The 14,908-nt window shown below is 54.9% G+C and overlaps 1 protein-coding gene across 1 annotated transcript; it reads right to left on the reverse strand.

Annotated features, from left to right (window-relative positions):
• Positions 1-116: 116 nt before the first annotated feature.
• Positions 117-10,232, reverse strand: MAFF (MAF bZIP transcription factor F). The gene is made up of 3 exons (XM_004743221.3): positions 9,968-10,232; positions 2,487-2,552; positions 117-1,861 (listed from the first exon to the last, which is right to left on the reverse strand). The coding sequence occupies exons 2-3, from the start codon at positions 2,520-2,522 to the stop codon at positions 1,388-1,390; spliced, it is 510 nt and encodes a 169-aa protein (XP_004743278.1). The 5' UTR covers positions 2,523-2,552; positions 9,968-10,232; the 3' UTR covers positions 117-1,387.
• Positions 10,233-14,908: the final 4,676 nt, after the last annotated feature.

Genomic DNA, 14,908 nt, shown 5'->3' on the forward strand with positions numbered 1-14,908 from the left:
CAGGGGGGCCTGTCTGGGGTTATAAGCGGAACTCCAGCTTCAGCCCCTCATTCAGAACCCATCCTGCCCCCCACCCCCTCCAGAAACCATAGCCCAGACACTGGACTGACACTTGGTCACTGTGGAAAAAGAGAATTTGACTTTTATTCAGAAAGTCTACAAAATACAGAAGGCGGATAACTCGCTTACTGTAAGTCAGAAAATAAATAAATTCTGGGGGCCGGGTCAATTTTTTTTTTTTTAAGCATTTTTTGGGTGGTTGTCATCCGGCTTTCCCTAAATATAAGATAAAATGTGATTTATTTGCACATATAAAATATAAAGTCCAGCACAGGGCCACACACCACTTTTCCCAGGCAGTGGGTGCTAGGTTTCCGGCTGGGGAGAATAACTTAAAATTCGTGCAATAAATAAACAGCTGTATACAGGGCAGGAGGGTTGGGGCTGGACTCCCCAGGAGAATGGCAATCAGTGGCAGTGGCCACCCCTCAAGCCACAATGGTCCTTCTCAGGACTGCGAGACCTCAGCATCTGTCTTATCTTCCCGCCTGCCACAGTCAATGGTGGCCTCCTTGGTCCTCTTTCTCTCTGGCTGGCCAGCTCCTTCTACCTCTTCCATCCTTATCACCTTCTCCAGCCCTCTACTTCTCTTCCCCTAACTCACAGAGGCAGCTCCCAGGCCAGGGAGGCCCTTCCATCATCCCTTCCAGTCTGTGTCCACAATGCCCCTGACAAACCCGGATGGAACCTCAGGGCAGCTTGGCTTTTCCAGCTCAGCCACGAAACACAGATGGCCTTGAGCACTGGCCTGTCCGCTGGAGGCCTGTTTCCCTATCTCTTAACTGGCCCTCACTAGTGATGTCTGACGATTCTCCCAGTTTTGGAAGGCCAGGCACTGCTGGGCCCAGCGCAGAGGCGGGGCACATTAGCCTCCAGTCCCAGGAGACACATATGGGAGCCAAACCTAGTCCCGAATCCTGGGAGGGTTCGGAGGGGCTAGGACACGATCTGAGCAGACACTTTACAAAATGAGGGGTGGCCCTCTCCTCCCGGACAGCCCTTCTCTCTAATCCACTCTGTATCCCACCATCCCAGTCTAAGACGGCTGGACTGTTCAGCCAAAAGAGACCCCAGACTTCAAGACCACCCCACCGTTCCCACCCAAGTTGTCTCACCCCAAGGCCACCTATTAGGACCCAGTTACAGGGGCCACAACAGGAAGACAACAGGCTCGGGAGGAATCATGTGCTCACCACGGGGCTGGTGGCTACAGAGAAATGGCACCTGGGGACGAGACCACGCTTAGGCACTTTGGGAAGGAAGCGGCGGGGTGGGGTGGGGGGTGTGGCTTGGAAGTGCGGCGTGGCCGGGCGGGGCGAGGCGGACACTAGGAGCAGGCTGCGGGGGAGGGGCCGGGGGTGGGGGCGGGGGCGGAGGCGGGGCCTGGCCCCGGCCCGGGCCCGGGGGCCGGGGCTGACTTAACGATGGTGATGACGCTGGCTGGCGCCACGCGCGCGGCGGGCCCGCGAGCGGCCACAGAGCGCGCGAAGCCCTGCAGCGCCTCGCACTTGCCGCGCAGCGCGTCGAGCTCCAGGCGCATGGCTGCGTTCTCGCGCGCCAGCTTGTCCACCTCGCGCTCCAGCTCCGACTTCTGCTTCTGCAGCTCCTCCTTCTGGCACACGCGCTTCACGCGGCAGCTGGCCGCGTAGCCACGGTTCTTGAGCGTGCGACGTCGCTGCTTGAGCCGCGTCACCTCCTCGGCGGAGAGCCCGCGCAGGTGCCGGTTCAGCTCGCGCACCGACAGCCCCATCAGCGCCTCATCAGACAGATGCGGCGTGTTCTCGCTCAGCTCACGCTTGATCTAGGGGTAGAATGTTGGGCGCATGGGGAAACTGAGGCCCAGGGTCGCGCCCTGCCTGTGGACGCTGGCCCTGGTCTGGTGCGCAGCAGGTGCTGGAGACGGCTCCCCCGCCCCACCCCCAGTGCTCCCCCTTTACCACCACAGGCCCCAACGAGGAGACTGGACTTGCTTGCTCCAAGGCCCCAAAGCGTTGGGGCGGGCGGGCGAAGAAAGGGGAAGCTGGGCCAAACCAGGATTTGAACACAAAAGGGACCACCACACCAGGGCTTGGCCCAAATTCTAACCCAGTGCATCAGCCTGGACTCAGCCAGAGAAACCCGGCCCAGAAAGCACCTTTTAAGTCCTCTCTAGCCCAGTAAGCACTGTGCTGATGTGGAAGCCAGCCCAGAGATGGAAGTGACCTGCCGGGGTGGGGTGGGGGCTGCGAGGGGTCACTCAACCTATGACCAGAGCCCAGGCCTCTTGGTTTCCAGGCTGGGGCCCTTCCTAGGGCCCCATGAATACCTGAACCCTGCTGAGCCACCCTTGAGGATTCCAGGAACTGAAGGGGAAGTTGGGATGGGACAGTCAGCCTAGGCAAGGAGGGAGAGGGGGAGGACAGGGACCACGGGGGCTGCCTCCTCACCTTCAGGGCTTTGCTGGATAAGGGATCCACAGACATGTTTGCAAAAGGTGCCCTCCGGGCTGAGACCTAGGAGAAAGAAGAGACCAAGGTCACTTTCCTTCCTACTTTGAATAAAACCCAGACTCACTACCTTGGCATTCAAGGCCTTGGCATTCAAGGCCTCTGCTGCTCTGGAATTCCTGTCATACCACGTTTCTCTGCCCCAGCGGTCCAGCCACGCGGACGCTGCTGAATGGTTCATTCCAGCCTCAGGGCCTTTGCACCTGCTTCTCTCTTTATGGCTGTCTTCCTTTTCATCTCCCCACAGCGACTCTTCACTGAGAGCTTTGCCAAATGTCACCTCTTAAAACTGGTTTAACCATCCTGGCTAAATACCTCCTATATTATCACATCACCTCATTTTATAACCCTCATGGTCACCTCTTCTGCAGTAATTTTGTTTGGTTACTTGGTTATCTGTCTCTGTCCTACCTCTCCTCCACCAAAATGCACACTCACGAAGACTGTGGTCTTGCCATGGTATCAATGTGCCTAAGTCAGTGCTTGGTACATAGCACGTGCTCAAGCAAAATGCATCAACCGAATGGACACCCCCCTCCAGCCATTCGCCCATATGAGGTCCAGAGATGCCTATATACAGCAAATTACACAAACCATATTTGGAGCAACCTGGCTGGCTCAATTGGTAGGATATGCAATTCCCGATCACAGGGTCATGAGTGAGCCCTGTGCTGGGAGTGAAGTTACTTTAAATTATATATAAAATATATAATAAAAATAAAATAATTTATAATTTATAAAAAATATATAAAATACTATATATATACATATGTGTTTGTGGAAAGTCATTGACTATCATATATATTATATACATATATAATTATAATTATATAAATTATAATATATAAAATACATATTATATATATATATGATAGTCAATGACTTTCCAGAGTCCAACCTGCACCCCATCAAAATAAAACATTACCAATCCCTTCCCCTCCACCCCAGCCCACGCCCTCCTCACCCAAATCGGTCTTGGGAAAGCTTTTCCTGCTCGGTACCCAGCACTAATGCAGCCCTGCCCTGGGCAGTCAGGGCAGCCATACCCTAAACTGATGAGGTGGCCCTCAGTGTCTCTCCCCCACAGGCCTGAAAACTCCATGTCCCTTCAACAAGTATTTTTTGAGCATCTACTCTATGCCAGACATCGGCTCTGGGGAGACATGGAGGGGACCTTCTGGAGGCCAGTGGCCACTGCTCGGGGCCAGGAAGGGGACTGTCTCCCAAAACCCCCCTGAAATCAGCAGTCCTCTGTATCCCCAGCAGATCTGATCTTCTCCCCCAATTCATTATGAGCGTCTGTGTCCTCATCCGATAATCCCGACGGGGAGGGGTGGTGGTGAAGAACAGAGGGGACAAGGCAGGAAGATGCCCTGTGGCCTGAGATGCGGTGTCCTAGCGATCTCATTAGCAATACCCGGGATGCTAGGGAACAGCAGAGGCAAATGGGGGTCCAAGCCCTGGCTTCTTGAACTTTCTATGGGGTCCACCTCACAGCTTCAGATCGGCCTCTGACACATTCCCGCAGGTTCCCCGTGTCTCTGAGACACGCTGTTGAAATGCAAAGTGCATGGACCTCGGTGCCAGACACCCGTGGGACCTTTCCATGGTGGTTTCCCCACTAGTTCTGATCCTGGCCCATTAGGTAACAGCTCTGTCCCTCGGTTTCCCCAGGGGTGACCCAGAGTTAGGTCACTCATGTTACTTCTCTCTCAGGACCCTCCCACGGTTCCCATCTCACTTGGAGTACAAGCTCAAGTCATCACAATGGCCCATAAGCCCCTGCAGGATGCCGCCCCAGCATAGACCTCTGACTTCACCTGCTGTGTGGTTCCCCTTCCCTCACTCTGCTCCAGCCACGCCCTCCTCCTTGTGGTTCCTCACACACACCACTCATGCTCCTCCCCAGGGCCTTTGCACTGGCTGTTCTCTGGGCCTGGGTTTCTCTACTCCCAGATGGCCCCCAAGCTTGCTTCCTCACCTTTGGGTCTCTTCCCCAATCTTCAGTTGTCACTCAATTTGGAAATTCCAGCCCCTGGCATGTGTGCGCGCACGCACACATGCACTCTCTCTCTCTCTCTCCCCACCTCCCTTCCTTACCTCATGTTCCTCCATGGTACTTTCCAATGTATGCATTCTTACTCATCTACTGTACATATCTGTTCAGTGTCTGCCCCTGCCCCATTAGAGGGCCAGCTCCCCGGCAGCCCAGAGTCTGCTCGTCCCCTGCTGCATCTCCTGTGCCCAGAGCCTGGCACACTGCAGAGGCTCGAGGAATGTTGACTTCTCAGTGTGACTCGGGCCGAGGTGCAGAAAGCCCAAGGCTTCTCTGGAGTCGCCCAGCTCCTCCGGGCCCATACAGCCGGAGGGTGTGACACCCCAGAGGGAACAAGGAGTGGGACAGAAGGGGGAATGTGGCATCTGAAGAGACCCCCTCACAGAGGCCGCCACCACAGCCCTTAGCCTGGGAAGGTCTTCAGGGCCACCCAGGCTTCCTATGATGTCGCTGAGGCCCAGAGAGCCCCAAGTCAGGACCCTGGCCTTTCACAGATGCCACCTGGAGACCCTCATACACCACACCCACCAATCCTGCCCTTCACTGCAGTCCTCTTAACACACCTAGAAGGGCCTAGAATGCTCTCCTGCTCAGTCCTCCACACAGCTGCACAAGGATCTTTCCAGCATGTGCCTCTGACCATGTTACCACCCAGAGGAAAACCTTCCGTGGCTCCTTATCCCTGGGACAGAGTCCAGGCCCACCTGCGTGGCATCCCAGGCTTGCTTGCCATCAAGGACCACCTCTGCCTGGCACCTCTGCACCCAGAATTTCTTTCACTTCCTCTCTCCCACAGTCTATGGCCTCTGGGCAACTCCACGCCCTCTGACACTTCTCCCCTTATCTGGCAGATTCCTGCTCTTTCTTCTGCCTTCGCACAAATAAGACCTCCTCCAGGAAGCCCTCCTGGACCCACAGGACTCTTCCGACACCACCCACCCTAGCACTTCTCTCTTATCTTGTCCTGTTCTGTGTCCTTGTCTCCCCACCAGACAGGGACCTCTGCGGCAGCAACCAGCAGTTCCTGGTACCGAGGCCCCTAGCACAGGGCCTGGCAGGGAGCAGGCACTGGTGAGATGTGGGTGGGTGGTCTCTGACACCTTGACCCAGTCTATCAGTCTCTGAACCCAGTGCCAAGCCCAAGCCTAGCTGGACACTCTCCAGGAGAAAAACCTCCTACCCTGTCTCCAACTCTTCCTCCTTTCCATCTGCTTCCTTGCTTCCACTTGGCAAGGACGGTACCCAGACTCCAGGAAGATGGGAAAGGAGCAGAAGGGGTTCTACCTTCATGATGCTTGGCCCCCCGCTGGGATATGGGAAGCAAGGAAGGAGCAGTGGACCGAGGCAAGCCTGGGTTTGAGTCCTGTACCTGTCTTCTCCGGGTTGTGAGACCTGGGGCAAGGCCCGCCTCTCCGGGCCTCCACTCTTCCTACAACTGTAGGAATCAGAATCAGATCTGATTCGGAATCAGATCCTACAACTGTAGGATCAGAACAATACCTGCCAAGCGGTACAAACTGCAGAGCCCTGAGAGCAGCTGGGGGTTATCAGAATGGCTGAGTCCTTCCAGGAGGGGGGATCAGGCCAGTAGCAGGCACCGGGACCTTGTGTGGACTCAGCCTCCTCTGGCTCCCTGGAGGGCACCTGGCCCTGCCTCCTCACTTAGCCCAAGAGGAAGGGGCATCTCTTGCCTGAAGTCACGTAGCAGGTATTAAATGGTCCTGACCCCCAGCTCAGGGCCTTTTCTTCACTGCCAGCTACCGGATCGCTACCTCCGCCAACCATTTTTTTTCTCTTCTTCCCTTGGAGGCCAGCAGAGCCAACCTCCAAGGTCTGCAGGTTCCCAACACTCCTTTGGAGGCACAGAGAATGAACTGATTCTCAGGGATTGACAGTGGCCTGGCCCAGCCAGCAGCCACCAGCTCTCCTGCACTCCCCTCCCTGGCCCCTGGTCCACTCCAGAGACATCCTGTAGACGGCCCACCCACTGGCATGGGCTCCTTGCTGGCTGCTGAGCCATTCTGCTTCCTCTGAGGACAGAGGGAAAAAATGTGTTTTCCTGGGCCTTGGCAGCCAGCACTGGTGCAGCCTCCTCCCTGCTGGAAGGGGAGCAAAGCTGAGAGAACCCAGCACCGCAGGGAAGCAGGGGCCTTGCATTCTAGCTCTGGGACTCTGCCACCCACTCATATTCACTGCGCATGGCTTCAGATCTGCCACTCACCTCTTGTGGCCTCAGTTTCCCACCATGCCCAAACTTCACCGAGCCTAGAGGACTTTCCCGCACTGATTACTTTGGAGTTTTGAGTGGCAGATTCTGGTCTAGAATGGAACTCCAAGACCACCAACAGACTGGAGGCCCTGGAGGAAGGGGAAGGCAATCGGGGAAGGCTTCCTGGAGGCAGAGGCATGAGAACACAAACTTTGGGACTGTCAGCCTTGACTGTCCCTCCATTCCACCTACACAGCTGGGGACCACTTCCCCTTTCAGTGGAGTGGAGCTATGACCACAGCCACCTCCTCACTGGCCTCTGGTCTCGCTTGCCTCCAGTGCCGGCCCTCTCACTGCGGACAGCTGACACAAACCTACAAACCAGTCCAGGCTCAGCCCATTTCAAAACCTTCTTTCCAGCCCGCACAGCAGAGCCCCCGTGTCTCTATTGGATTCCCTCTCCACTCTCTCCCAGGATCCTCACGGTCACAACGAATGAAAAAAAGGACAGTAACCTACCATCCTTGTACAATTCCCACAGGGAGTGTGTCTGCGTGTATCTGTGTGTGCCTGTGTGTGTATATGTGCAAGTGAAGGAGGATGGCACCTGGGTCCTGAACGATCTGCTCACTTTTGAGAGACCGCTTCAAGAATCCCGTAGCTCCCTCAGGCTTCCTGCTTCCCTGGGATTCCCAGGCCTTTTACTCCAAGTGCTATGTTGTTCTTCCAGGACATGGATCTAGGCTCATTCATTCATTTCATCAGCAAACCTCCAAGAAGCACCTATTCTGTGCCAGACTTGTTGCTGGGTCCCAAAGGCCCAAAGATGAATCACAACCCCAGCCCTTAAGGGCTTCACAGGTGACCATCCCTCCATCTGACAACCCAGGTCACTGGTCACCTCCTCAGGGAAGCCTCCCTTGATTGCCCAGGCTAAGTCAAAGTCCTGTTATATACTTGCAAATTACAGAGCCTTCTGCCTCATACTACCCATCTCAGCTGTGGTTTTGCACGGAGTTTGGTCGCTCTTTCAACTTTGTCTCCCCTTCCTCGACCGTAAGGTCCCAGAGGGCAGGCTCTAGATCTTGTGTGTTCACCATCTTATTCCCAGCATCTAGCCCATGACAGGGTCCACTGCAACTCAGGCTAAAAGTGTCAGGAAGGAGGGAGCCACAGGAGCCCATGTTCAGTCTCAGGCTCTAGGGAAGGCCCAGAGGTGATTCAATGGGAGTCAAAACCCTCCATCTGTGATCCAACCAGCCACTTCCCCTTGTCCCTTGAATCTCCACCCTACTGGGGGATGTTTCCTGTCCAGCTCTGAAGGATGGGCCTGTGCAGTTCCTGTGCTCCTGGCCACCACCTCCCTCACTCAAGTCCTATACTATACTCCTGGACATCCCTGGCTCCAGACTGGGGCTGTGGACTCTCCTTTCTCTCCTACAGGTCCATCCCTCCCCATTCTACACCCATCCTGCCACCCCACATAGCCTAGTTCCTGTTGCAGTTGGAGTCACTCAAACTCCCAGCTGTGGAAGCAGAGCTCACCAGGGCTCAAAGATTCAAGGTTAAAAGATCATCTGGTTTCTCGCCCCAGCAAGTTCAATTACCAACACACACCCCCACCCACAACATTCTAAGCTTTGTAGATGGGAGGGGCGCAGAATAGGAGGAAGGCATCCCTAACCCCCATCTCATCCCACAGGGCTGATGAGGAGAGAAGGCTAGGTCAGGGTCCCACCCCTCACATATTAATCCTTCATGGACCAAGACCACCTGTGCCACTGCCTGCTGACCATGACCTGGGCTAGCCCAGGGTGAGGACTCTGGGTCCCAGGACTGGCCCAGGCCTTCAACTAGCTCCTCAGGTCCAACCATCAGTAGGTTTGTCTGACTAATCCCACCTGGGAACTGAAACCACCAGGAGGACAGAAACCAGCTCCACCCCACCCTCCCGGTCTCACCCTCCCCAACCCAGCACAGCGCGTACAACCTCCAGAACCAGGACCAGCCAGAGAAGCCACGAAAGAGAGGGGGCCAGGGACTCCTTCCCACCTCCCACCTTTGCGGTGGGTTTTCTGGCCCTTCTTCCTCCCAAGAGGCAGGAGATGGGCAACCCTGGGGATGAAGGAGAGTCCCCAAGGTCTGCCTTCCCCAGGCAGCTGGACAACCTGTGGACAAGGACAGAGGCACCAGCCCACTTTGTTGCCAGACCCATCGGTGGGTGCTCAGGCCAGGGGTGGCTCTCTCATCTCACCACCGCCCCCCCCTGCCCAGCTGGGTGGGGCCTTTGATACTTTGCCCCACCCTGTGGCTGCAGGCGCCGGCTCTGGGCGGGGGACAAACACCGCAGTCACATGGCCGTGTCCCCGGGAAACTCCAGGGACAGCAAGGGCCTGGCTGCAGGCTGGTAGGAAGGGGACAGCCCCAGGGAGAATTCCCGGGCCCCCGTGTGACCATGGAACGGGCCACTTCCCTCGACCGAATCCTCATTCCGCGTTTATTCCTGTGGGCACACTCTCTGAGGTACACACCACTGGCCACAGGCCCAGGGTCTTCACTGCCCTGGGAGCGCGCGGGTCGACACAAACACCACACACACACACACACACACACACACACACACACTCACTCACTCTCTCTCCCCCTCTCCCTCACGCACGCACCAGGCAAGATAAGAGGGACACTGGCCCGGGAACACACACACACACACACACACACACACACACACGCCCGCCTTCGGACGTAAACAAACCGCGCACGTAGGGCCCGCGGGCAGCGGTCCAAGGACTGTCCTCACCGAGTCACGTACGTGCACACACCGCCCCCGGCCCCGCCTGGGCGGACGCTGACGCTCGCCCGCCTGTGCTGTCCCTTCCTGCCCGGCTCCGCTGCCTCCCCGCGCGCGCCCCCAGAAGAGGCCCGTCTCCGCACCCCGCCAAGCCTGCCTGGACCCGGTCTCGGCCCCCCGCCAGGACCTCTGGTCCCCGCCCCCCGCCCCCCCAGCCACCCAGCCCCGCCAGCCGTCCGGGCGAGGGATACACCGGAGCGCCGACGGAGCGGGCCTTGGTGCCCCGCCCCAGGCACGTTCCCGGGCGCGGAGACCCTGTAGCCTCCGCTTTCGCGCTCCCGTCCCCGTCTCGGACCCGCGTCCCTCACCCGCCTCTCGGCCCGCTTCGCCTGGCGCCCCGGGCACGCGCGGCTGCTGCTGCCGTCCGGGCTTGCTGTCCCGGCCCGCGCCCCGGTCCGTCTCGCCTCCGGTCCCGACCGCGGGTCGCTCCGAGCCGGGCTCCCGAGAGCGCCGCGCCGAGTTTTGTTGTGGGGCGGGCAGCCCGGGGGGGGGCGGCGCGGAGTTGTAAGGCGAGCTTCCCGGAATTACTCACTCACAGGATTCCTTTCATTCATAAAAACCCAGTCATGCGGTGACGTCACCGCCCGGCCGTCCCTCCGGCCCCGGAGCGGCCTCCCGGCTCTCGGCCCCGCCCCCATGTGGCCCCGCCCCGGTCATGCCCCGCCCACAAGGGCCCCATTCCCCGCCCCTCCCCCCGCTCAGCCTCAGCGCGGTCGGGATTCTCAAGCCGGGTAAGAACATGGGCTGGGTGCGTGCATTCACGTGATACCTCGCGAGAGCCGCGTGGGCGGAGGTGTCATTTGTCTCATTTTGCAGTCAACAGCCCCGTGTCTCTTCTCCTTTCAACCTACACCCTCTGCCATGATGATCTCATCCAGTCCCGTGGTTTTAAATGCCAACCATATGCCCATGATCTCCGGAGGGCTTCTCTGAATTCTAGACTGCCCCTCTGCACCTCTAGCTGAGTGCCAGATGAGGATGGCAAAAATCCAGTTCCCAACCACTAACCCTACCTCAACTCCTTGTACCCCCAGACTTCCCAGTTTCAGTTGTTCCCATTCCTCTTTCTCCATTCTTCCCCACCAGTGAGGCTGGCTCTACCTCCAACACGGTCCAGCATCTGACCACTCTTCCCCACCCTCATGGCTCTACCTCCAGCCTAGGCACCATCAACTTATCTGGACCATGACAGCAAGCCTCCTGATAGCCTCCCCACTTTGCCCCTAAAGGCTTTCTTCACACACTAAAGATCTTCCTTTTTTTTTTTTTTTAAGATTTTATTTATTTATTTGACAGAACGATCACAAGTAGGCAGAGGCAGGCAGAGAGAGAGGAGGAAGCAGGCTCCCCGCTGAGCAGAGAGCCCGACGCAGAACTCGATCCCAGGACCCTGGGATCATGACCCGAGCCGAAGGTAGAGGCTTTAACCCACTGAGCCACTCAGGCGCCCCTAAAGATCTTCTTGAAATAAGGATCAGATTCCTTAGCACACTTCCACCCTCTGGTTTAACACCCTCAATGGCTTCCCTTTGCATTTGGAATATAAACTATATTCCTCCTTTCAGTCTATAGAGCCCTAAGCCATCTGGCCTCTGCCCAGCTCTGCAGCCTCACCTTCCATTCTCATCTCACCCACTGCTCTTCAGCCACACTGCCCACACTGTCTTTCAAACACACCTAACTTATTCCTACCACAGGTCCTTTGCACTAGCTATGTCCTTTTCTGTTCACTGCCAGGCTTTCTCATTTCTCACGTCAGCTTAGATGTCACTGCCTCAGAGAGGTCTTTCCCCACTTCTGAAATTTGTTCTTATATTAACTTTCATATCTCCATAAGGTATTACCTTGCTTATTATATCTGTTTACTATTTAATGTCTGTTTTCCCTAAACAGAATGGAAGGGTTTTTTAAGATTTTATTTATTTATTTGACAGACAGAGATCACAAGTCAGCAGAGAGGCAGGCAGAGAGAGGAGAAGCAGGCTCCCCGCTGAGCAGGGAGCCCGATGTGGGGCTTGATCCCAGGACCCTGAGATCATGACCTGAGCCGAAGGCAGAGGCTTTAACTCACTGAGCCACCCAGATGCCCCCAGAATGGAAGTTTCTTGTCTGCCTTGTTCACCACAGCATGTCACAAGCCTGAAACAGTGCTCAGCACATAGTGAGCCCTCCGTAAATACTTGCCGAGGAAATATATTAGTGGAGGCTCAGAGAGGTCAAGTGACTTTCCAAAGCCACCCAGCTCGGAAGTACAAGAACTGGAATTTAAATCTGGACCGGATAGATTCCGGGTCCAGATATTTAGGGCTGTGCCCAACTGAGTGGGTTCCAGTATAAATGCAAGACTTATATTCAGTGCCTGGAGCTCCACTCAAAAGGGGCAGCTTTGGGGGCACCTGAGTGGCTCAGTGGGTTAAAGCCTCTGCCTTCGGCTCAGGTCATGATCTCAGGGTCCTGGGATTGAGCCCTGCATTGGGCTCTCTGCTCCTCAGAGAGCCTGCTTCCTCCTCTCTCTCTGCCTACTTGTAGTCTCTGTCTGCCAAATAAATAAATAAATAAATAAATAAATAAGGGGCAGCTTTGGTGGGGATGCAAAATGGGGGAGCATTGCCGTTCACCCCCCTTGTCCTTGCTCATGCTGTTTTCATTGTCTGAAGTGCCTGTCACTGCAACAGCCACAACTTCTGTGAAACTGACGTCATAGCACCTACCTTATCTGGCAGTGGAAGGCATGGGACCCATCGACAAGATGGTCTTTGTGTGGAGCCTTGGTCACCGGCCAGGCTCCTCTTTCCCTTAATTTAGTAGAGTTTAATTTCAGAGGCCTCATTATAGGTGCTCAACTATTGAATGAGTCCCCAGCAACCTGCACAACACCCAAGGACCCCATGCTGCCTAAATCCTTTGCTCCCATGCCCTGCCTGCCCATGTCAGGGGGTCGGCCCTTCAGTACCCACGCAGCAGAGACTGCTTGCCCACAGACATGGCTCCCTTTCTGGTCAAGGCCAAGGGATGTAGTGCAATGTCGTATTTAAAAGTGGTGGCTCCATGGGGTGCCTGGGTGGCTCAGTGGGTTAAAGCCTCTGCCTTCAGCTCAGGTCATGATCCCAGGGTCTTGGGATCAAGCCCCGCATCAGGCTCTCTGCTCGGCAGGGGGCCTGCTTCTCTTCCTCTCTCTCTGCCTGCCTCTCTGCCTACTTGTGATCTCTCTGTCGAATAAATAAATAAAATATTTAAAAAAAAAATAGTGGTGGCTCCGTGGTTTGCAACAGAGCTTCCTACTGGACAAATCTAGGACAATTCAAATATTAAAAAAATAATAATAGTAATGATGGATCATAACCCATTAAATAAGAGAAGAATCGATGAGTCCATACTAATATGCATGAATGAATGAATGAATAGAAGAAGACAAAGCTCCTTCTTCCAGTAGAAGGAATGATGGAATTAGAAAATGACCATTAGACAAGCATTCTAGTAATAATGGATCCAAGAAGAATCATCAATGGATATGAAAATTTGATGAGAAACATATATAGTGTTATAGTTTCAAAGCATGACCCTAAATATAGCTTTTTTAAAGACTCTGAGAGAGAGAGAGAGAGAGAGTGCCCAAGCAAGGGGGAGGATCAGAGAGAGGGGCAAACAGACTCCCCACTGAGCAGGGAGCCGAACAAGGGGCTCATCCCAGGACCAGGAGATGACCTGAGCCACCCAGTCATCCCCTAAATGTAATTATTAATTGGAAGTAGAAGGATAGTCTTTCTACAGTGGAGAAACCTGGCAGATAACACTTTGGCTAAATGATCAAGGTTACTTTCAGCAGTAACGGGACAAACTGACTCGTGTGTCCCCTGAACGATGCCCGGAGGAGGACACAGCATCAGTTCTGTGGAGCAGCTGACAGAAACTCTCACCATGAATGTGATCGTGAGGAAATGGGAGACACACCCAGACTGAGAACAGCTCTATAAAATAACTGCACTGCATGCTTTAAAAAAATGACAAGATCGGGGCATGTGGGTGGCTCAGTCTGTTAAGCGTCTGCCTTCTGCTCCAGGTTGTGATCTCAGGATCCTGGGATGAAGCCCTGCGTCTCAGCACAGAATCTGCTTTTCCCTCTCCCTCTGCCCTTCCCCCAGCTCATGCTTTTTCTCTCTATATATCAAATAAATGAATGCAATCTTGGGGAAAAAAAAGAGAGAGAGAGACAAGATCCTGAAAGACAAAGACAGGATTGTTCCAGATTAGAGGAGACAGGATAACCGAAGCTGTGTGGGATCCAGGATTTCCCATTGGTATGAAGGACATCGTGAAGGTAGCTGGTCAAGTCCCAGTAAGGTCGGTCGACTAGCTAATAGAGTCTCATGGGTGTTAATTTCCCGATTTGGGTAGTTGTCCTGTGGTCAGGTAAGAGATTGTCCTTGATTTTAGGAAACACATGTTGGAATATTTAGAGGTAAAAGCTCACGGTGTCTGCAATTTACTCTCAAACAGTTGAGAACAAGATAGGTGGGGAATGATAAAGTTACTGTGACTAAGTCTTAGCATTCTGGGAATCTGGATGAAATTCTGCAGAAATTCTGTCATTCCTGCAATTTCTATTTAAATACAAGTTCTTTTCTTCCTATGTTTTGTTTTTTTAAGTAGGGGCCCTCAGGGTAGTCCGAGGGCTCAAATCCTGGCCTCCACCCCCACCAGCTGGGTGACTGAACCTCTCCAGTCTCTCTCCTCCTCTGTAAACCGGCTTACTAACAGAGTGCCAATTTCATGGATTGTGAAACAATTTAATGTGTTCACACTTAAAAGCATGTGGCACAGGGCCTAGTGTGGGAGAAGGGATCAATATGTACTGGGTGAGAGAGAGATGAGTTTTCAGGAGTCCCTTAGAGAAACCTGCCTCTTCCCTGGGCAGGTGACAAAGCCAGTGCTGACCACGCCCCCGCCCCCAGAGACCCGACCTCCTGCCCACAGGGCGGGGCCTCCATGTCAGTTTCTAGGGAAGGCGTGCCTTTGCCTGCTAAGTAACGCACAACTCTGATGGGTCCGACTCATCCCCTGCTCATCTGGCCAGGGATCCAAAACCCCAAATAGCCCCCAGGCATATCCCCGTGGGACCCCAGTCCTTAGTAGGTGCCCACGAACAGCGACAGGCTTGACCCAAGCCTGGATCCGCCGCTCATTCACACCCCTGGCTGATCCGCGTGTGGGGCATTCTTCCATCCCAGCCTCGGTTTCCCCAAGTGCAG

This window comes from Mustela putorius, unplaced genomic scaffold (assembly GCF_011764305.1).
Source record: "Mustela putorius furo isolate JIRA1106 unplaced genomic scaffold, ASM1176430v1.1 tig00000738_pilon_pilon_pilon, whole genome shotgun sequence".
NCBI classification, from domain to species: Eukaryota; Metazoa; Chordata; class Mammalia; order Carnivora; family Mustelidae; genus Mustela; species Mustela putorius.

What these genes read in the sequence shown, in the direction of transcription:
- MAFF (XM_004743221.3), bottom strand. Translation starts at nt 2,522, where the DNA reads ATGTCTGTGGATCCCTTATCCAGCAAAGCCCTGAAG. An exon ending in TATCCAGCAAAGCCCTGAAG is followed by an intron (nt 1,862 to 2,486) that starts GTGAGGAGGCAG and finishes TTCTACCCCTAG; the next exon opens with ATCAAGCGTGAGCTGAGCGA.